The sequence below is a fragment of the Larimichthys crocea genome, chromosome XVI (genome assembly GCF_000972845.2).
Source record: "Larimichthys crocea isolate SSNF chromosome XVI, L_crocea_2.0, whole genome shotgun sequence".
NCBI classification, from domain to species: domain Eukaryota; kingdom Metazoa; phylum Chordata; class Actinopteri; family Sciaenidae; genus Larimichthys; species Larimichthys crocea.
The window spans coordinates 3236429-3259357 of record NC_040026.1 but is presented as its reverse complement, the minus strand read 5'-3'; the positions used below and the strand labels follow the sequence as shown (position 1 = coordinate 3259357).

The 22929-nt window shown below is 42.3% G+C and overlaps 2 protein-coding genes across 6 annotated transcripts in view; one reads left to right on the top strand and one right to left on the bottom strand.

Annotated features, from left to right (window-relative positions):
* The window catches only part of LOC104919493 (putative uncharacterized protein MYH16), a 61466-nt gene extending 43084 nt beyond the window's left edge, over positions 1–18382 (top strand). For all 3 annotated transcript variants that reach the window (XM_010731531.3, XM_019271408.2, XM_019271406.2), the window contains 17 exons: positions 1662–1718; positions 7242–7328; positions 8974–9219; positions 9309–9426; positions 11221–11348; positions 11448–11644; positions 11728–11860; positions 11946–12162; positions 13162–13298; positions 13391–13494; positions 14974–15166; positions 15249–15452; positions 15548–15673; positions 15758–15928; positions 16500–16700; positions 16791–16937; positions 17076–18382. In XM_010731531.3, coding sequence (XP_010729833.1) covers positions 1662–1718; positions 7242–7328; positions 8974–9219; positions 9309–9426; positions 11221–11348; positions 11448–11644; positions 11728–11860; positions 11946–12162; positions 13162–13298; positions 13391–13494; positions 14974–15166; positions 15249–15452; positions 15548–15673; positions 15758–15928; positions 16500–16700; positions 16791–16937; positions 17076–17228 — 2619 coding nt within the window. In that variant the 3' untranslated portion in view covers positions 17229–18382. The remainder of the gene's footprint in view (positions 1–1661; positions 1719–7241; positions 7329–8973; positions 9220–9308; positions 9427–11220; positions 11349–11447; positions 11645–11727; positions 11861–11945; positions 12163–13161; positions 13299–13390; positions 13495–14973; positions 15167–15248; positions 15453–15547; positions 15674–15757; positions 15929–16499; positions 16701–16790; positions 16938–17075) is intronic.
* Positions 18383–18457: 75 nt separating this feature from the next.
* Positions 18458–22929, bottom strand: part of gas7b (growth arrest-specific 7b) — a 64324-nt gene continuing 59852 nt past the window's right edge. For all 3 annotated transcript variants that reach the window (XM_010731508.3, XM_010731509.3, XM_019271410.2), the window contains 3 exons: positions 21832–21911; positions 20755–20853; positions 18458–20628 (listed from right to left, as the gene is read on the bottom strand). In XM_010731508.3, coding sequence (XP_010729810.1) covers positions 20515–20628; positions 20755–20853; positions 21832–21911 — 293 coding nt within the window. In that variant the 3' untranslated portion in view covers positions 18458–20514. The remainder of the gene's footprint in view (positions 20629–20754; positions 20854–21831; positions 21912–22929) is intronic.

Here is a 22929-nt window from a genome sequence, read left to right as displayed (position 1 = left end):
GTGAGTGTTAATCTTATCCTAAAGTCTGTGATGCTGTCATGTCTGTGGAGCTTTGGGAGCCGTGTAGCCGGTGAGTGGCTTTCACCACATCAGTGAGTGTGCTGTAGGTGTAGCTGCTGTGAATGGCTCTGGGCTGCATTCCATGTCAGACACACTTCCTGACACAGATAGAAACTGGAGATAGCGCAGAACATGACACAGCTTGGAAGGATGCGGCCATGTTGGGAAAGTGGCCATAAATTTTTATTAGCAGCACGAACACAAAACGCACCTTTGGCACAAGATGAGTAGAAGAGAAAAATGCCGTGGGTGATTTATTTATGGTAGATCAGGCTGATTGTTTTGACTGTCGGAGCAGAATTCGATCAAATATTGTTAGGAGCATTTAAAAATAGTTATATGAATATTGTAACGAGTGGAGGAAGTACTCACATCCTTTGCGTAAAATAGCAGGAGTATAATCTAAAAATACGTACTATAAGTACTAGTAAAAAATGGGTCTTGAGACTGCTATATTATATTAAATAAACAACATTATTATTACTAATACATTAATGTGTAAGTAGCATTTTACTAGTGTGGCTGTCAAATGTAATAGCACATGAATAAATGTGTGTTTCTGCCTCAAGACAAAATGATTTTATTTTTTTCATAAAACATTCAATCAAATCGATCTAAATGTATTCATTATATTGGTAACATTTCATTATAACCTCATTATTAGGCATTAATAAGAAGTTCATAAACAGTTCATTAATGGTTTATAACATGCTATAAAGTGTGTGTAAGCAGATTAAAAGACTTTACTATGTGTTTATTAATTTGTTTGTCAACAATTATTATTCTGACTGTGAAGCTTCTATAAAAATGTATAAACAGTTCATAACACAGTTATAACTCATTATAAGACATAGTATAACATAGTTTATATCCTACATAATCATGTCTTAAGTGATTTGAACAGTGTTCATGCATACTATGAAAATATTTTCTTTTCATCTTTTTAACATATACTGTATATAATAGATAGATATATTACCTTATTTACTAGTATAAAGCCTCACTGAGATTTTTACTAGAATGGTCAATATAGCAGCGCCACAAAACATAAATCATTGATCACAAAATATGTAAGTGAGCGTATGATGAATTAGTTCCACTGTATCTTCAGACCTTGATGCTTCTTCTTGGGGAAAGTGTCACTGACTTCCAGCCAGAACTGTAAAACCAAGAAAACACAAAAACATAACACAAATTCCTCGAATGTCATGAAAATGGCACAGATGCTTTTTCGTCTCACTGACCGGACATAGCAGACCCAGCCCTGGGTCAGAATACAGATAATGATGGTGACTACAGACATTCTTACCCTAAATTGCTACCTGAGGAAAAAGCCAGAGGCATGCCAAATCCCCAGAGAAAGCAAGAGTGTATGAAACGGCCTCACCACACACAAGTGCGGCCCTGAAATAGCAAACAATCTCCGGAGGTGACGCCCCATTTGTTCTCTGTCAGAATGATATAGGCACTGTGAAACCAGAGGATAACAGCTCAACTTCAGATATCCTACTCATATTTTATAGTTTAGTGAAAGCAGACTGTTATTCTTTGAGACGTTTCACTGAAACTCATTTCAACGTCAAACTTTTTTCTCTCCTCAGGCTCGGATTGAGGAGCTGGAGGAGGAGCTGGAAGCGGAGCGGGCCATGAGAGCCAAGGTATGGTACTATACGGCACTTTATAACATCTCCCACCCCTCCCCTCTGTAAATAAAACAAATGGCAGCTGAGCCCGAAATCTGTCTGCCAGGCTGCAGGGCAGATAAGAACATGCCAAGTGGCTCTGGGATGAGCTTGGCTCTGCTGTAACATTCGGGCCAGTGTTGTTGAGAATTGTTTGTGGATTGGAGAGAACATTAAAAGAGAGAGGGGGGGGGGAGAGAAAAAAAGCTTGCTGATCTGTTGGCAGCCGGTGGGGTACGTGTGTTGGTGCTGAGCCTCTGGTCACCCCAAACTATCTGCACCTGTGATAATAAACTCGGGGGGGGGGGGGGGGACCTTGTGTTTCTGATTAACATACAGGGCAACCCCAGAGGCGTAGAGGGACCCCAACATCCTTTTTCCTCTTTCTTATTTCTTATTTTTCCCAATCTTTCTCCATCCCACACACACACACACGCACACACATCAGCGCACCTTCTGTTTCTTGTAATCCCCTCGCCTTCTCCTAGAAGCAAATCGGAAGAACAGGACGTTTTTTTTCCACCTTTCTTTGCACCGCGGCAAACTTTCCAAGACATCTTCTTTGTGATGCAAAAAGGGTTTCAAAACCAGCACGCCTGCTTCATATAAAGATAATCTAGTGAGGTGGGTGCTTTAAGTGCTTGTTGTTTCAAACAAGATGCTCTTAGAGCGTGTGTGTATTTAAGCTACACAGGCCTAGGCTGCCCCTCTTAAGACCTGACTGCAGTTTCCATGTTACAGTAGGTAAAGGCAGAAATGCAAAAAGGCACATACTTCAGCCCGAGTGTTGAATAGAGTGACAGAGCGCCCGAGGGTGTGTTTTGCACACTTCTCCCCACTCTGGGTGGTATTCCTAATGGTGCTAGCTCCACACCCATCCACCCCCCACCGGTCTCCAAAGCCACAGAGCGGTGAAAGAGGCAAGCAGAGACATGCGAGGTCTTTATCTGTTCCACAGCCTGCGTCTTCAGGGGAGCTCAAATACAACATACCTCTGCCACAGACAGGCCCGCCATTGTTAGACTCGGCTCCTCAGGTCGCACAGGGGAGATATCATCAGGAGATAGAGGCTGACAGACAGCACTATTTTCCATAGGATCTTCTCCCGACTGGAATGCCAGCCATTCTCTCTCTCACACACACACACACACACACACACATGCAGTATGTGTGTGTACAGTGTGTTGTCATTCACTTAGAAACACATACACAAACATAAAGAACACACGTAGCATTAAGACACAGATATGATGTTAATATCTTCGGTGACACTAAAAGTTTCCGTTCCAAAGAAAGAACTTTCAAGCTGCACTACTTCATATTTTTGTATAAACAATGGGTCAGATTACTGCATATAATGTGACAGGCATCACTACTAATGACAAATCCACAGAGAATTATCACCCAAATCAACATTTCCCCTCATCTCTACTGAGCTTTTTAGCGTTTTATCTCATTGTTTTGGGTTTCCCGACGACATCTGTTGGAAGCAAACAAAAGCTCTTAAAAACGGCAGGCTACCTGCAAAGCAAACAAAGCTGACAACTAGCTGGAAAACGTTAGATAAAGAGGAGAATCTCGTCGCTAAAGAGCCAGATATTTCTCTGAGGAGTTGGTGGAGGCAAAAACAGCTAAAAGGAGAGTGAACATTAGACTCACATTCATCAGGTGTCATGAAACAGATGACTGGATGTGTAAATAGTCAGCTGTTTGCTAACACGTTCACCGTATCAACTTTATATGGTGATAATGTCTCAGTGTTGTGTTTACAGTCTGAAGTTTAAAGCTATATTAATGTTTTTTTTTCTGTCACCAGTGGGCTGAAAAAGCACCACATCTGATTTATTACAGTTTGATATGGCTGATGCGTTAGCAAACAGTTGCCTGTTTACATTTCCAGCAGTCCTGGAGCAACATTAGCATTCATTTGTTGAGACATGTTCCTGGTGACCAGGTGAATGAAAGTCACATTTATTCTTCTGGCTCTGGTTTGAGCTCCAACGCCTCTTCAGAAAAAAATATCTGCATCTTTTTTTCTCAAAGTAACTTCTTTCTGTTGCTGATGAGAGCGGTGAGACTAATAAACTAAAACTAAAAGTTACGGGCTGTTAAACCAAAATCATTGAGCTGAAAGACACTAAAACAACTCCTTGGACCTGAGGGGGGATGCATTATGTTTTGACCCAGTGTTCATGTGAAAATATCCATGAGTTCAGCTTTAACAGTTCAGGAAGAAATCATCAAATGATGTAAATTAATATTCTCTTGTTTAGCTGTAGAGTATCTAGCCCTGCAAACAGTTTGGGCTTTTATTTGCATGACTCAGATACCTTCCTCCAACACAATAATATGGAGATGAATGAAATTTTGAAACTTTACATTACAAAATGATGGGAAACAATGCCCTGCTTACTCTGGATTATCAACAACTCTTGATAAAGTATCTGCAGGACTAGATATCACAAAGATTTGGCTCACTTACCACTTTGTGTCCAGGGACATTTTGGTTTGCGCCTGATGATAACATCCCTTTAAAATCTAAAACTAAGCTTAGAGGTTACAAACTCATTGGCATTGACAGGTTACCACTGGAGGAAATCTGCCTTACAGTCTAAACCAACCACACTCAGTTTGTCCCTTGTTCCACCCTTCTCCTACTGAGGTTAGCCATTTATTTAAAACTTTAAAAAACTTAAAAAAAAAAAAAACACCAGGTTTGTTTGAGAACGTACCCACACTTTCACCTTCTCCCTGTACATGCTTTAATACTTTAGGAGAAGGCTAAAACATAATGAAACTGAATGTGTTGGTGACATGGTGACATTTTACTTAACAAGTTCACTCCTGAGCTGTGGGATCATGGGAAAAACCATCATCCAAACCACTGAGTCACACAGACTTTACAGCTATACAGAATTCTTTGTTGCCCACCATCATTAAATGTAAATGTTAGGTCATGGCTAAGTTTTGATATAATACAATACGATACGATATGATACGATACGATACGATACAGTACTATACGATACAATACGGTACCATACCATGTTGCTGGTTCAGTATATACACCCTCACATTAATTCCAGGCTGTGATACCTCGCCCCACCTTATGAATAAATCTGGGCGATAGCATAAATTCTGTTCTGTTCATGTGCTCAGAGAAGAATCTCCATCACACTCGAGGCCGAGGACATGAATGGATACTAAAAGCACATATGCAAACATCCGCTGGCATGTATGTAAGACTGAACACAGACACTCTCCCACTCCTTCACACTCTTGTGCAAACGAAGATGAATCTCTTCAGGGGGCACTGACCCTGTATTAGCACATGAGAGTGAACGGTGTTGGGTGGTGCCGAGCCGGAGGAGCTGTTGACTCAGTCAGTAGTGCGGAGGAGAGCGATGAGTGAGCCGAGTGCTCGGTGTTAACCCTTCCACACAGAGCCAGGTTGTACACACAGGTTTTGTGGGGTGTGTGTGGGGGTTAAAGAGGAGGCCCCCAGTGAGTTTCATCTGTTTCCCCTTGTTCTGCCTGAGGTGTGTCGACGGCTGTGGCTCATTGGTGCTATCAGGGAGGCCTGAGACTCTAACTTTTTACACACCAGTCTCAACATCTACGGCCGCCTTTAAAGCAGCTGTAAAAGATGGACGTAAAAACAACAAGTGCTTTTAACTACAGAGCGCTGGCTGTTTGTGCGTGTAATGGCCCTGCATTATAAACTCTCTCCATGTGTGTGAACCGCGTGAGAAGGCCCTCTGACGATTTCACTGACAAGCTGATCATTCATATATTAGAAGCTATATATATTTTATATGTTTTGCATTTCTGTGGTTTTCTATTTCTTTTGATGTGACGTATCGAGTTTTATGTACTGGTATTAAATTTTATTGCACTGATGGAGCCAGTGCACATTTTGAGTGTGATCCAGATATATATATATATATATATATATATATATAGAAATATATGTTGAAGGTGCTTATAATTTATGAGTTCTTATGAAACAGTTTATGACGTATCAAAACTTTAAGTTTGGAGGTTATTATTATGCTCTTACCTCCCACCTGTTTAAGTCAAAGCTGCGCTAATCCATATTTTTATATCGACAATGTCACACGACTGTGTGTAACATGAAGGGGGTTGAACGCAGTGACAAAAACTGAGCTTTAAAGGTGCAGTGTGTAAGATTTAGTGACATCCAGTGGTGGGATTGCAGATTGCAATCCAAGTGTGTACGAGAAGCTACGGTGGCCTTCACGTGCCAAAAGAAGTCGAAAGAAGTCACAACCGCATGAGCAGCCTGTTGAGGCTATGGAGGTTCCTGTAGATAGACACATTTATACATTTGTATTTAGTTTTAGATACTCTGTAAAACTACAGGTGACAGCACATGTCATTTACTTGTTCGGCATTGTGTTGGTGTAGTTAGCTGTTTTGCATTTGCAAGATTAGTGACATGGGGATAAAAAGATAATGTATTGCTTCTTCATGTTTTATCTTCTTTGATGCAAAGGTTGCTGCTCCCTCAGCTTTTCTTGTGCTAAATAATAAAGTATGATCCTCCGTTTGTCGACATTTAACTTAACAGTTAGCCGTTAGCCGCTGGCAAACACTTCTCCTTCTTCTTTTATGTCTTCTTTTTCTGCTTCGTGCTCTGTAGACCCCTTTGACCGTTCTGGGCTACTGTCACAAACATGGCAGTGCAAGATGGAAGACTCCATGTTAGAGGACTCCCTCCGTATCTAGATATAAAAGGCTCATTCTAAGGCAATAAAGAAATAACGATTCATTTTTCAAGGTGATTATATGTTACTGAAAACGTAGTTTGCATGTTATATTTCATTTCTGACAATAGATGACCCTAAAAGTTATACGCTGAACATTTAAGTTTAGTTTTTGTCTGACGTCACATTAACTTTATGAGGTGATAATGTCAGTGTTGTGTTTGCAGCTTGTTAAGATGCCTTCAAGCCGCCAAAAAAAAAAATCAATGAATGCAGCTTTAGGTGCCGTTAAGAGCTAATCCTCTTTGTAAAATAGATCCAGTCAAAACACATCAACACAATCCGAAAGCAGTGCGTCTGAACTTTGTGGGATGTTCAGCTGTGAATGGAGTGTTGGATAACTGACTCAGGAAACAAGAGTTCACACATAATATTTGGACTGTGTGACAGCAGCAGACCCCTGTGTCGCTCTGATTGGACACCAGTTACTCTCCTGACTTGTGACCTCAAGAAAGATCACTTCCCCTTGTGGGCTGTCAATCACACCGATCCCCCGGTGGTTAAATATCCTGACCCAGGAGGCGGGACCGCTTTAGGGTCGAGCATAGGTGAAGTCTAATACAGTGGAGGTGTTCATTAACGCATTTTGTTGTATGTGTAATTAATGTTTAGATGCAGACTCTTTCCTCACATCTCACTAAAGGACTACATATCCCTGCACCACACACTTACTGTTGTCATCATCGTCCTTGAATGTCTCTGTGTTTGGCAGGTCGAGAAGCAGAGAACAGATCTGACCAGAGAACTTGATGATCTCACTGATCGACTGGAGGAGGCAGGAGGAGTCACCGCCTCACAAGTAAACTACACACACACACACACACACACACACACACACACACACACACACACACACACACACACACACTTCTTACCATTACATTTTTTAAGGCTGCATTAGATTTAAGTTACACACTTCCTTGCCAAAAGTTAGATGAGAAGATTTATACCACTCACAGCTTAACATAAAAACTTGGCTCCGTTCAGAGGAAACTAAATCCACCTCCCAGCACCTTCAAAGCTCGCTGATTGACATGTTCTATCTCGCTTGTTTAGTCTGAACAAAACTGAAGCCTAAAAAAGACAACATTTGGGTCATGTAAGCTAGAGACAGTTCAGTTTTATTGGACATGTGTGGTTAACACAGGGTCGACATCAGCTCAGCACTAAGATAAAATAAAAAATGTAAATAAAAATAGAAAGATATCACTCAAATATAACACTATATATATGGAAATGATGATGCAAAAGTTACAAGTGTATACACAAGTGTCACTATATGAATATGTCATAAATATGTTTAAGTACACTCTACAAGTATATATAAATGTACTGTATAAATAATGAGGATAAGTGAGGATTTGTGTATATCACTGTTGAATAATTATAAACATACATATAACATAACATAAATAAATATAACATACTGTATCATGTAAACATACACAACATACAGGTGTGTTTCTTGTACTGAAACTATTTTTTGGCCAGGCTCAGTGAAGTCAGTAAGTCTCATCACCAGAACTGTCTTCTTTCACGCCAGACTCCGTCCACCCCCCCCCTGTCTGCTGCAGAAACCCTCACACACCTCTTCATCACCACCACAATCGTTTCTTCTACAGCACAACATCCAAAACGCTAAATAAACTACAGTACATCCAAAACTCTGCTGCACGTCAGCTCACCCACACCCACACCTGTGACCACCACGCCCTTCATAACCAGGCCCCCTTCCTACCTCACTGACTTGCTGCATCGCCACAATCCATCCCTCCGTTCATCTGATGCAAAACTCCACCATGACCAAGCCAAGCACCAAACCTGAGGCAACAGAGCCTTCTCTGTAGCTGCCCTCCTCGCTCTGGAAATCATCCGTGACTGTACCGACCTCCCAACATTCAAATCTCTGACAAAAACACACCTTTTAACATTGATTTTAATCTTTAGCTTAGTTTAATGTGTTTTTAGTGTATTCAGAAAAGCGCTCATAAATAAATGTGTTATCTGGTTAGCTGGCGACTTAAAAACACCACAAAGTCACTTTTTCCAGCAGATGGCCTCCTGTAAGAGTTAATCAGTGAGCGCCAGAGGTGCTACGAGGCAGATCCAGGCAACTCTTTCCAGTCTTTATGCTAAGCTAAGCTAACAGTCTCTTGTCTCCAGCTACATATTTAACAGGCAGTTATCAGGTAACCCTCAGTAAAAACAGTAATGATTAAACTCCATGTATTGTAGATACAAGATAGGACACCGTTCCAGCTCATCACCATCATCAGATTTTTACTGTTTTCTCCTGAATTTCAAACTATGATTCAGAATGAGTAATTTTGTCATTCTGATGTTGTCTACGTCGCCAATAATAAAACAATAATTTGCTGTGGATGTTTAGGTACTGTGCAGCCTTAAATACAGAACTTAACATACAGCCTGTGTGTGATTAACAGATGGAGGTGAACAAGAAGCGAGAGGCTGAGCTGCAGCGTCTGAGGCGAGACCTGGAGGAGTCGGCCGTACAGTCGGAGGCGCTGGCTGTGTCTCTGAGGAAGCGGCACGGTGATGCCATGGCAGAGCTGAGCGAGCAGTGTGAGGCTCTGCAGCGAGTCAGGGCCAAGCTGGAGAAGGAGAAGCAGAACCTGAGGATGGAGGTGGATGAGCTGTCTGCTTCTCTGGACAATCTGCAGAAATCCAAGGTCGGGAAGTTAGATCACATTGACCTGATTAGCAGTAATGTCAGATGCTCATCATAATTGTATGGCGGTGTGTTTGTGTCGTGCTGCAGACGTCCTCAGAAGGCCAGATGAAGAAGCTGGAGGAGCAGCTGTCAGAGGCCAACAGGAGAGGAGACGACCTGCAGAGGGCTCTGACCGAGCTCAGCGTGGCCAAGAACAGACTCACAGGTACTGATCACCTGTTACACATTTCTCCACATGTACTGAGGCAACTACAGCTAGACACAACATCCTGTTCAAGTCATTTCACACATGCATGAACAGTTTCCTCAGTGTCTGAGCCAAGGCATCATCTGCACCTAAAAAAACAGAACTGAACTTTAAGGCTGAACAGTTGAGTTAGATTACATTTAATTTCACCTAATAAAGTGACCAGTGAGTGTATATATTGTGTGTCCTAAACCAGACACCTTATCGAACCACCACACACTCTGTGACCCCTGAACACAATAGAACATATCCAAACAGATGACAGTGAAAAAGGTAGAAATTATGTCACAAATAGATGAATAAATAAATGAATGACAGCTCATCAAACCACACTGTCACAAAGTAATGTGCCACAAAGGCAGAGAGGAAGAAGACTGCATGTTGGAAACATGGGTGTAAACAATGTACAGTTAATGCTAATAAAAATGTTTTATGTGGAAGGAAATGTATTTTGGCTTGAACCCAAGAATATAAGCGTAACATTTGTTTCTTTACAAGAAAACTCCACAGGACGCCTTTAAAACTTTTTACACCGTGCACCACCTCTGAAAATATTGGGCTCTCCAAGTCCCTGATCTCTCTTCTTAATATTTACTTTGGAGTCATGATTGCAGTGTTTACCTCTGCTCACTAACTTATGGTCACATTTTAGCTACATAACTTTAAGCCTTAATATAATTTAAACAGGTGAGTTGTATATGAATTCACCCTCAGTACAGATGTCATAAACGGGGAAATTAGCTATAGAGACCAAAACTGTTTTTTGTACCAGGCTGTAAACATGTGAAACTAAATATTTTAGGAAATGCAAAAGTTTTGTAGTATTTCATACTATAATATATTTGTTTCATTCATTTCAAAAATATATTCTAAAGATTCCACCAAGTACCACTAGAGGGAGTTCACGTGCCACCTGTAGTCGCTGTCGAGCAGACGGAGACTTTTATACTCTACGCTTCCCATAATGCAACTCAAGCAGCTCAACAGCACACAACACTGTGCCGAGTTTGTGACACAGACTATCTGATAAAAACTAGTCAAAACAAGTCGAACTGAAAATCTTCTCCAGAGCACAGACGACACGAAACAACTGTTCAAACTGACATTTCCATTTCAAACCAGCAGAGTGCCACTTGAACAGAATAACATGACTGTTGTGACTACCAAAAAGAAACTTTATTAGTCACTAATGGTGGTTTGAGAATTGTTCTTTATGCGATCCAGGCAAAACAAAATAATGTGCAAAGGTTTCTTCTGTTTTTGGGTGAGGTTCCCATTTCATGCAAACATAAAGAAATGACAAAGCCAAACATTACCATGTAGGTTGTTGGTGACTAGAACTTTAACTCAAAACTGCTTTTCAGCTGGGTTCCGGTAAGAACTGGTGTGCTCACCACCACCATTCAACTCAAACTGATTTTACTCCTATTATTTACACCTGGTGCTGGGTGGTTACCAATTAGACAGAAACGAGAAATACTGCACCCTAGTGGTCAAATGAAGCATACATATGGCTCCTACAATGACTTTGACCTTGTTTGCAGACTCTGATATGGTTGTAACAAACTGACAGATGAGTCACTGACACTCCATTCAGTCCTTCAGTGCTGTTGTCTGTCTTCCTCACTTAGGTGCACATCTACTGTTGTAACCAAACAGAGCTGTTTTTTGTGTATCACTACAGAGCCAGGCATGTGCACGTTGCTTAACGCCTACAGTGTGTCAATAATCAGTGTTCTTGTGTCCCGTCAGCTGATAACGCAGACGTGGGTCGACAAATGGAGGAGGCGGAGAGCAGAGCCAGTCAGCTGAGCCGCTCCAAGTCTCTGCTCCAATCCCAACTGGAAGAACTGAAGAAACAACTGGACGACGAGGTCAAGGTCAGTGTGTGTGTGTGTGTTTGAACTCAGAAATATAATGTTCCTGCTCTCCCCTTCAAAGTCCCACACTGACATGTGTCTCTCCACTGCGGCTGCCAGTGTAAGCAGGCGACGAGCAGCAGTCTGAGCTCAGTGCGGCAGGAGTGCGAGGTGCTGAAGGAGCAGCTGGAGGAGGAGCAGGAGAGCAAGCAGGAGCTGCAGCGCCTCGTCTCCAAGCTCAACAGTGAGGTGACGCACTGGAGGAGCAAACACGAGTCTGACGCCATCCAGCACGCCGACGAGCTGGAGGAAACCAAGTGCGTTGTGTTGATACTGGCAGTCCACTGTTTAACACTTAATGTACCGCAGTGGGCCAACGTAATGTGTGTGTGTGTCACAGGAAGAAGCTGGCGAGCAGGCTTCAGGAGGCTGAGGAGGCTGTGGAGGCCACCCAAGCCAAATGTTCTTCACTGGAGAAAACCAAACAGAGGTTGCAAGGAGAGGTGGAGGAGCTCTGCATGGACCTGGAGAAGGTAGAAGCAGGAGACATGTTGCATGTGAGCCGCAGTGCCATGAACCTCTCTGTTGTTATCTTTGAGCATATGTTCTCTGTCCCAGGCCAGCAGCTGTGGTCAGACTCTGGATAAGAAGCAACGGATCCTGGAGAAGCAGCTCGGAGACTGGAAGCAGAAGTGCGAGGAGCTGGTGGCCGAGGTGGAGGGCTGCCAGAAGGAGAGCAGGCAACACGCCAGCGAGCTCTTCAAACTCAAAACGGCCCATGAAGAGTCTCTGGAGCAGCTGGAGGCCCTACGCAGGGAGAACAAGGCCTACCAGGGTAAGAGGATGCACATATGACGGGGACAGCTAATGTCTAAAGCAGGTTTGAAGGAAAAGTTTGACATTTTGGGAAATACGCTTAGAAGTTTTCTTCAGACATACTGGAAGATTTTTCATTACTCTGTCGTGGTTTTCTCTCAGGGTCACAATTCTCTCGATTTATGACTTTTTATTTTTTATTTTCATGCTTTCTGGGATAGTACAGCATATATATAAATATATATACAGTACATTTAAAAAAAATATATCAAAAAGTCAACTCTTTCCACCCAGATAACAACATGGCTACTGTTACTACAGTACTACTTTTCCTGAGAAATAGAGAGTACTAAGATAAAGACTTATTCAAGCAAAGCACATTTCAAACCAGAGTCTTTAGCATCCCAGCTTCCACACGGATGGTAAATACATAATAATGTTAGTCCATTCTGTGGTCCTTGACCTTAAAGTAATGCTGGATCACATTTGCAAACCCTGAGACCTAAGAAATAGACAAATAAATGAATTCACATTAAAATGCTGTTGCAGTGTACTTTTATTTTATTTTCATTCATTAAAAGTCGCCAGAATGCAGGATTTACTCACACTTCCGATCTGGTTTCAAAATCCTCTCTATGTTTGAGGTTGGCAAGTGAGTCAGAGTCAGAAAAGAATCAGGGGTTTCATATCTGTTGAAATGTTGAAGGTTACTGCACACAGGTGGAGCCAGGCTGTTCAGCTTAGCTTGGCTTAAAGACGGGAAATAGAGGGAAAAACAAGTCTGACTCTGTACAAAGTTTAAAACAACTACAACTACTAACACCTCTAAAGCTGACTGAATATTTATATGCCTATCTCGCAGGTGTGTTTCTATGCTAAGCTAGGGTAATGGCCTCCTGGTCTTAGGTTCAAACTCAACACAGAGACATGAGGAATGAATGTAATGTCACACTGTTCCTTCTGTAAGAGATCCACAGTCCTGCTAACAGTAACGGTGTGGCTCTTGTCTGTCTCACAGAGGAGATAGCAGACCTCACAGACCAGCTCTCAGATGGAGGTAAAAGTGTCCACGAGCTCCAGAAATCAAAGAAGAAGATAGAGATGGAGAAGGAAGAGTTACAAGCCTCGCTGGAAGAGTCCGAGGCAGCTTTGGAGGTACGCAACTTCACTTCTTTTATTTAATGTAATACAGTCGGGATAACTCCAAAAACTTTGTCTTTCTTTCTTCCCTCATTGCTTCCTCCCAGGCTGAGGAGACCAAGGTGCTGAGGCTGCAGCTGGAGTTGTCTCAGGCTAAAGGAGACCTGGAGCGCAGACTTCAGGAGAAGGAGGAGGAGACGGAAGCCACCAGGTACTTCAACTTCCTCTCAGTCCTTCATTTTCCTCATCCCAACTAATACACCAACACATCTCTTTCCAACGCTCCACAGACCATTAACATCATGACCAGGACAGGAAGCTACAGTATGACTTACTGTAGCCAACTGTCCTGGTCATGATGTGCCGTGAACTACTAACAATCGGGTCTTTCTCTTACACTCTGGCTTTAGTAACTGTAATAATATCTCCAAAACATGATCAATGCTATCATTTTAGTAACAGAGAGAGGATTTATGCTTTCACATGCTCATGACTGGGTAATTATAACGCCTTATTTACTTGTCCCAATGGTCGAGACGTGAAACAGCTCCAAACCGTCCAACACTTAGCAGACTTCAGATCAGAGAAAAGCAAACATCACTTCATCCTCTGCTGCACTGGCTGTCGTTCTCGCTCAGAACTCATTTGAAATGACTGTTAATCACGTCCAAGGCCTTGCGTGGTCTGGCGCCAGAGTATATAACTAAACATCTAACAGCTTCGTGTCCTGACGACCTTTAAGTCTATTAGCTGCTGCTGGGTCCAAAATAAAAACTCAAGGGTGATCAAGCCATCAAGCTGCTCTGGCTCCAAAAACAGCCTTCCACTTAGCATGAGGTCGGCTAAAAGGCTCGGCCCCGCTTTGAATTCTTGTTTCACAGGAACAGTTTGACATTTTGAGAAATACGTTGATCCACTTTCTTGCCTCGAGTTTGATGAGGAGATTTATGCCACTCCATTCAAGTTCAATCTACAGCCAGCAGCTGATTAGCTTAGCTTAGTGGAAAGACATGGTGAGGCAGCAGGCCCAGTAACAGAATCCCCCTTCAGATACCTTAAAGCACACTCATTAACATGTTACGTCCTGTTCATTTCATCTGTATAAAAACTGGCGTGTGAAAACAGTTGCGGTTTCGTGGGGGTGATGTATGAGACTGTTTTGTGGCCAGGTGGAGTTACTTCTGCTGCTACCAAGCCAAGAAAGAGTCCTGAACAAATGAGATATGACACGTTCATTTGTGAGCTTTGAAAGACTTTGGTTCTCATCTGTTTCCCCAAGTCTTTATGCTAAGATAAAATGACTGGCTGCTGGCTGTAGCCTTACACTTAACAAACATGACAGTGTTATCGACCTTCTCATCTGACTCTTGAATTTTTCCTTTAAAAGCAAAATATCTGAACAATTTTCTTCATTTTAATTGAATATTTATATATTTTCTACTCTTTCCACTGCTTTGTACGGCTGCTTACATCTTGTCATTGTCTTATTTTCTAAACTATTCTTGTTACCTACAGCTCTAATGTTCTGTCATTCTATTTTCATCCTGTCCTTTATCTCCCTTCATTCCTTCAAGTCATAGCACTTTATCTTCAGAGGTAAGGCCTGTCTCATTAAACCTTGCTTTACTGTCTGCAGCGATACACACACACACACTTCATCTTTGTAATATCTCTCTCCTCCTCATGTTAGAAAAAGCCACCAGAGGGCGCTGGAGTCTCTGCAGGCCAGCCTGGACGTGGAGGTGAAGGGCAGAGCAGAGGGACTGAGGCTGAAGAAGAAACTGGAGGCGGACATCAACGAGCTGGAGCTGCAGGTGGACCTGCTCAGCAAGAACAACACGGAGCTCAACAAGACCAGCAAGAAGATGCAGCAGCAGATTAAGGTCTGATTATCAGACAGAAACATTTTGAATGTTCTGCTTTCTGAGGAGACCTCCTCGCTGAGTTACTGTTCCCCTGTTCCAGGAGCTTCAGGCTCAGCTGGAGGAGGAGGTACGGAGCCATGAGGAGCGCAGGGAGGAGCAGGCGGCCATGGAACGACGCTGCGCCCTGTTGGTCGGTGAAGGGGAGGAGACCCGTGCAGCCCTGGAGAGTGCAGAGAGAGCCAGGAAGGCCCTGGAGACTGAGCTGCAGGAGGGCAACGAGAAATACAGTGACCTCAACAACCAGGTGACACGTGGTGTCTCTTTGCTCTGAGGTCCTGCAGAGGCCTCATTGAAGAATCTAACTGACGACTTCCCTCTCATGTGCTTTTGTGTGTTCAGCTCCAGTCGGCTCTGAGTGGGAGGAGGAAGCTGGAGGTGGATCTCCAGACACTGCAGCAGGAGCACGAGGAGCTGCTCGGGGAGCTGAGAGGATCCACAGAGAAGACCAAGAAGGCCAGCTGTGAGGTAAAAAGACCTGACCTGAGATATTACAGCAGCAGAGGTGTGACACTTGTTCAGTGGTTTGAGTAGATGGTGTAACTCTTTCAGTTGGCCCGAGTTGGGGAGGAGCTGCGTCTGGAGCAGGAGCACACCCTCCACCTGGAGAGGGTGAAGAAAGGTCTGGAGGCTCAGATCAAAGACATGAGTAGCAGGCTGGACGAGGCCGAGCAGATGGCTCTGAAAGGGGGCAAGAAGATCATCCAGAAGCTGGAGGGGAAGGTACCAAGTCACAAAGACATCAGTCTGCCTGTTTTTTTAATATATGAATATTCATAATGTCGACCAGCAACATCATGAATATTCAGGTCAGTGTCTGACTTCTGCCTCAGTGTCACTGTTACGTCCAACATTCCTCCTCCCTGCACAAAAACGTTGAAATATTGAGTATTCTTCAATATGTTTGTTATGATAAGAAGAGCGGACACTATGTACTTGTCCTCAGAAGGTGATTTAATGTTTCTTATTTCTTATTATTCTTATTTTAAGCAAACAAAGCCAGGCTCCTCTTTAGTGACCACTTTACTGTGGTTTACAGACTTCCACTTTGTGATCTACCGTAACTAATGATGATTAGCAACATTACAGGTGTTCTCACCTACCTGACCTAAAGTAGGAGCAATACATTGACATTGATCCAGAACTTGTCAACAGATGTAACTGTAACTGAGCTAAATTCTCCTGAGAGATATCAGAAAGTCAAACATTACAGTAGTTCTGTAGATAATAAAGGTGTGCATTACTGACAGTAATGAGTATTGTTCGAGGTAAAGAGTCGTGTGTCTGTGTGTAGGTAAAGGAGCTGGAGCTGGAGCTAGACTCGGAGCAGAAGCGCCACGCAGAGACGGTGAAGACGCTGAGGAAGAATGAGCGCCGGCTGAAGGAGCTGCTGTTCCAGTCAGAGGAGGACCAGAAGAACCAGCAGAGGATGCAGGAGCTGGTGGAGAGGCTGCAGAACAAGATGAAGGCCTACAAGAGACAAGTGGAGGAGGCTGTGCGTCACCTCGTCCACCTGACACACAGCACACATCACTCCATGGTATTCTTGTCTCTTCTGATCACAGTCGTCTGTTTTTTACTGCAGGAGGAACAAGCTAACATGAACTTGGCGAAGTACAGGAAGACCGTCCACGAGCTGGATGACGCTGAGGAGCGAGCTGACATCGCGGAGTCGGCGCTCACCAAGATCAGGACCAAGAACAGAGGCAGCTTTGGAAAGGGGTACTCCTCTGTAAGTGAACACCATACTGGTTGCATACTGCTTGTTTTTAGTGGAATGTCTCCACAATGGTTGTATGAATAATTGTATGAATAACATTAACGTTGTTGCTCTGAATATTGACTCTGAGGTTTGTTCATGCTCCTCCAGGGTTACAGCACTCCATACCCCAGCCTGGTCCGGTCACCCAGCTCTGTGGGCTCAGAGGGCAGAGGGGAGAAGATCCTCAACGACGACAACGAGTCCGTCAGCTCCCTCATCCCGGCGTATCTCGACTCCCTCAAGAAGCTCATGATTGACTAGAATAAGGCAGCTCCGATCGTCTCCAGGTTCTCCATCGTTCTGGCTCTGACGTCTTTTGAAGAAGTGAATCATGGTACAGTATGAAGTTTGAAACATCAGAGAGGCTCAAACATTCAGGCCCCCAACAAACCATTCAATGTGTGTCGCCTGTTTGTGTATGCCGTACATTCTCATTGGATTCTCTACAATGTACTCACTCCTTCCTCTCTTTATGACTGCAGTCTGTACGATCACAGCTTTAATACCACACTCAGCTTTAATCCAACACTTTTGTATCCACTATGTAATATTTGTATGTAAAAACAGATTGAATATGGAAAACTGTGCTCTAAGTGTTCGAGAATCACACTTAGGGCAACACTGTATTACAGCTGGTTAGAAGTCATTTATAAGCCATCACTTAATGATAAACATCATGTCCACACAATGTCACCTCTACTCACATCATGAAATAATAATAAAGCAAGATGAAGATTAAATGTGAAATAATGTTTTCAGTGTCTCACCTTCACTAAATTAACAACATAGAAAGCTACAACTGCAGCTAAAACTAGCTAACGTTAAATCTGATCAGATCTCATCTGTACATGTTTTAAATGTTTCACAGCAGCTACAGACTGGAGGGTAGAGGTAATGTACTAAGTCATCATCATATTTAACTACTGTAGTAACTTTTACAACATTTTCTGTTAGCTAGTACAGCAGAACAAAGAGGCTAGTAGGATTTTAGACAACAAGGCTAAGCTAGTGGGTTAGCCCAGAAGTCAAGTAACAAGTTTAAACTGGTGTTTGCAGTGGATGTCAATCACATTTGAGACTGTGTAGAGTAGTGAATGACATTTCATTACATAAAATAATTTACATGTATATAAATTATTAGTTCATTAACTAATGGCTTACAAATGACTTATGACCAGTCATTATTACAGAGTGTTACCAAGTAAGATATGCAACAAGGTGCCATCAATACATGGGTTATTTTAGGTCAATCATAAGAAATTCATTGTAATGTATTTTACCTAAACTAAGTGTATCTCTGTCTGAACTTTTTAACCACATCTTTATTATCACTGCCTAAACCTGTAACGAGGCTCGGCCCAAACATTTTATTGCTGAATGTGAAAATGTGTTTTTTAGGAATTAAAGACTTTTTTCATTTATTATAAATTCTTGTCTTGACTTTTTCTTTTCCCTGTTTGCACAAAAATGAGACACAGAAATCAAACACGTTATGATGAGATACATATTTTCATTTTATTAATGAAAAATGCCAACCTTTAGCTGTTAATGTACAAAAGCATCTCAGTCCTCTTTTCTCAATAGTCAGGTAATACTAAGCAGTAATACTGATCAAGACATTGTGGTAAAAGAGCATTTTGTACAACATGTAACGTCTGCAGGCAGCAGCACTGACACACAACCCAACTGAAGCAAACTGTGGTGTATTTAAAAGGGCTGTTATTTCTATTGCATATAAAACACTTTCATATATTATCAGTACCAAATTTCTGTATGTCTTTATGTACGATTCTACTATTTACTGTACATTTACATCCTTCACTCTACTGCCTCTTTTCAAATCACACATTGCATATATTTACACCAGACTCTCCGTGAACGCAACCGCAACACTCCCAACTTCAGAAATAAAATGTGTAACAAGTAAATTCTCTTTAGAATCATATGAACAGCAACTTACAGTTTATTTATGAAAATCATTTGGGCATAAAGTGCAATTGGATGATTTTAAATTCTTATTAGGAGTTAATAAGGAGTTATTAAGTTAAACACAGGAAAAATGAAGAGTGTTTCTGTGTTATAAAGATATTGATTTTTGTCTTCAGCAATTAACCATTTGCAAAACCCAGACCCCGGACAAGAAATTTCACTCACAGACGATCAAAATGAAAAGTGTACGAAACAGAATCTACTCTAGTGAAAGCTGCAAACGTGAGCATGTTACTGCCTAACGTCAGCTTTACTAATCGAATGACCTAGCTTCATTTCCAAAGACGAGGGCCACGTCACTAATTAATTATATTATGTGATTTTACAGGTTATATCAGAAAAAAAACCTGGCCAGGCCAATAGTGCTGCTATATCAGAGTTTAGAGTAACGTTAGTGACTCATCCTGCTTTTTAAAAATGTACACACACAAAAAAAAATCCAGTTACACTTTACATTTGCTTTCTTTTCTTCCTTCTTTTTTGGTTGTTTCTCTTTGAGCATAAAACATCATATCGTATTTATTTTTGCTGAAAGTGTGGTTTGTTTCTTCTCTTTTTCTTTTAGGTTTGATCTAGAGTTTTGTTCTATTTTCTTCTTCAGTTGGCCAAACTCTTGTGAAAGCATCCATTTTCTGCACACACTGTAACAAATAATACTTTGCAAGTCCTCTGCATGGATCGTGGGCTGGAGAGCAAGCTACTTTTTGTGCGGCACCTGTTAGTTTTAGCTTTGAACAGCATGTCTGAAGCCATTCTCTGAATATTTAAGACCATTTTACAAGCTTAATGACTAAAACAAACTGGAAAAAAATATTTTTAGCATTAGCATTAGCTTATGATGCTAATTACAGCCAATAGAGTCTGCTAGCAACAGTTGTTATTTCAGTTGACAAAATCCCAAAATTTAAAGCTGCTTTTGTTTTTAAACTCCACATGGAGCTGGCATGTCAGGTGACAGCAACAGTAACTAAAGGGGTGGGGCTTAGCAAACAGTCAGTAGCTGCACATGGTGGATATTGGTATTATTCAGGTAGAGAGTAATAGAACACTCTGTTTTGCAGCATCTGTTAAATCATTTTTGAACTCAGAGAATTACCCCACAGAGCAAAAGCACACACAAACTGCAGCGCTACACTGCTGCATGACATAAAGCTATTCAACATTGACACGTGTTAAATGTTCATTCTCGGTGCTTCTTGATCATTGGCTTTACGTTTCAACTCGCTATTCACACTCAGAGATCCCATCCTGTGTCGCCTCAGCTTTCATAACAGAAAAACTGCGACCTGTCACTATCTGACATCGTCATTCATCACTTCGGGTTCTCACTAAATTCCCCAAAAATACTGACATCATCCTCAGCGGGTAGCTGGTTGGGATGTAAAGAGCCAACGAGTGCTGACTGATCATTCCTCAGTCTTGGGGGGTGGGGGTGTTTGGGGGGTGGGAGTGAAGATCCCAGCACAGATTTCAGGCAGTCCTCAGGCTCGTAGCCTCTGTGTCAGAGTGTGAGCTCAGTAAAAGTGTGCGTATGCAGAGGCGTCGGGCAGCGCTGAGGTCAGATCTCTATGTCCACAGGCCTGATGTCTCCAGTCTTATTCTCCCGCACCCACAGCTCTCTGTCTCTGACAGGGTCCACACACTGCAGGAGCTTGTCCACCGGCTCCATCGTCTGGACAAACATAGAACAGCAGCAGGATGAAGCGTCACAATACACACTCAGCTCGCTTACTACACACAGAGGGCTTGTTAAGTGGCTCCCTCTGCTGGTGTAGGCAAAATAATTGGTTGTACTCACACTTTGGTTGAACATGTCCGTCTCGTGCCGGAGGGTGGTGTACTGACACAGATGCTGTCTGATCATCTCCACCCGCTCCACCTCCAGTCGCTCCAGCTCCTGAGCAGGAGAACAGTTTGTAATGTGTGAATCACAGAGAAGGCTCTGCACCTCCATCTGTCTGCGCTGAGCACAGACAGACTGCAGCTCTAACAGAGGACGTGTACGTGATGTAATCACAGCAGAGTGCACTCTCAAGTTTTTAAAATAAATGTAAGAAAAAAAATCAGTGATCCTGATGCTATCTGATAACAAGAAATATTAGATGCCACTCTCACCTCAGCCCCAAGATACTCATATAGTGACTATTAAGAGTTTCATTTCTTTCCCTTACAAATATCACTTTGCAGTTCAGTACATGTATTTTGCAAATGTGGATACCCAATGAACCTTTCTATGAAGTGAAAAAATAAAGAAAGAATTTAACTGTCTTGAGAAATTATGGAGATACTTATGGGCTCAGAGTGACTGAATATATACACTTCACATGGCTGTGTATAGGAACACATGGGCATGTGTACATCCATTCATTATCTGTAACCACTTATCCTCATCAGGGTCACGTTGGGGCTGAGAGGCGAGGTACACTCTGGAAGTCACCAGTTCATCACAGGGCATATAGAGACAAACAACCTTTCACACTCACATTCACACCTATGGACAATTTAGAGTCACCAGTGAACCTGTTACTGTACAACATGCAAACTCCACACAGGAAGGCTCCAGCCGAGGTTCAAACCAGGAACCTTCTTCCTGTGACGGTACTATCCGCGGCACCACCATGCCGCCCATGTGTACATTCATAATAAAATGTAAAAAACAGAAATAAGTACATGTCATGTTTATCTTTTCTCCTCATTCATTTTCATTACTTCTTGTTTTTCTGTGTTTTTATGAGTAAAGTTTGTTTATATGGTATAAGTGTTATGCTCTGTATCTATCAAAGGGAATGCTGTATATTTAGTTAGGCCTACTTGTTTATAAAGAGTTTGAATTCAACACAAAAAGCTTCATTTCTAGTTCAGACAGAGTTCTTACCAGACTCGTGGTGACCATCTCCTCGAACCATTTGGACTGAGACTGGTTATAAAGGTCGACACAGCGCATCAGGTCATCTCCTGTCACAGAGAAGAAAGAGACGTTCATACAGACAGGACTACAACAGAGTCTTTGCTAACTTTGTCTCTCTGGGTTCACTGTATATTAAAGTGCATGGTGCTGATTTCTCCACTAGGCAGTGCTACTACCCAACTATTCACACAGCTGATGCCTTGTTACAACACTCAGCTGATAGGATCACGCAAACAGCACAGTCTGTACTGATGATGTGTTTCATTATGAGTCTAAATAATGATAAGGGGAGGTCTAATCTGTCCTTTCATTAGTGCTGCAGGCTGCATCCTGCTGACAACATGAACAAACATGAATCATCTGTGAGATTCAATTAGAGGGGAAATGATGCTGATCATCGTGATCCTCAGCACATCTCTCTCCATCTACAACAATAAACATCTGTTGACATATCTGCTGCTTTATCTTCACATTAATATTCGTTCTCTTTCAGAGTTTTCCAACACGTCCACACAGAGTAAGTGTTTTGGTCTGAAGTGTCACTCTTTCCCGTCTACAGCACCAGCACTGATGTTATTTTCTATCATGTCATGTCTGATGGTAAATGAGCAGGTTTGCAGCCTCGGTCCTGTCCTGGCAGTCCTCACTCAACTTTGATTTATTCAGCAGTCTGAACTAGTCTGCTTTGTGTTGGAAAAACAGTCGACCAATCAGAGCTTTGTCGGCTGGATTAAGAAAGACTCTTCTCGCAGACAAAGTTCAGATGGTCTTAGCTGTACAGGATCTTCTTAGTCAACTTACAGAATACCAACTCTCAAATCTGCACATTTGTTTGATTATCACAGAAAACATTAAGCTAACTGTGCTTAGCGATGCTACCACAGCTGCAGTGTTGACTGAAAATGACGTGGGACAGAAACCATGGTTGGGTAAAAGTACAGTAAACAGGAATCAGCTAACATGAATGTGTTTTCATATTTAACATTTAAATGGATCTTAAACGTGTTTTTGGACACAGGGGGGGGGCCGTGGAATCAGATCTTTACAACATTCAACCGTTTTCAA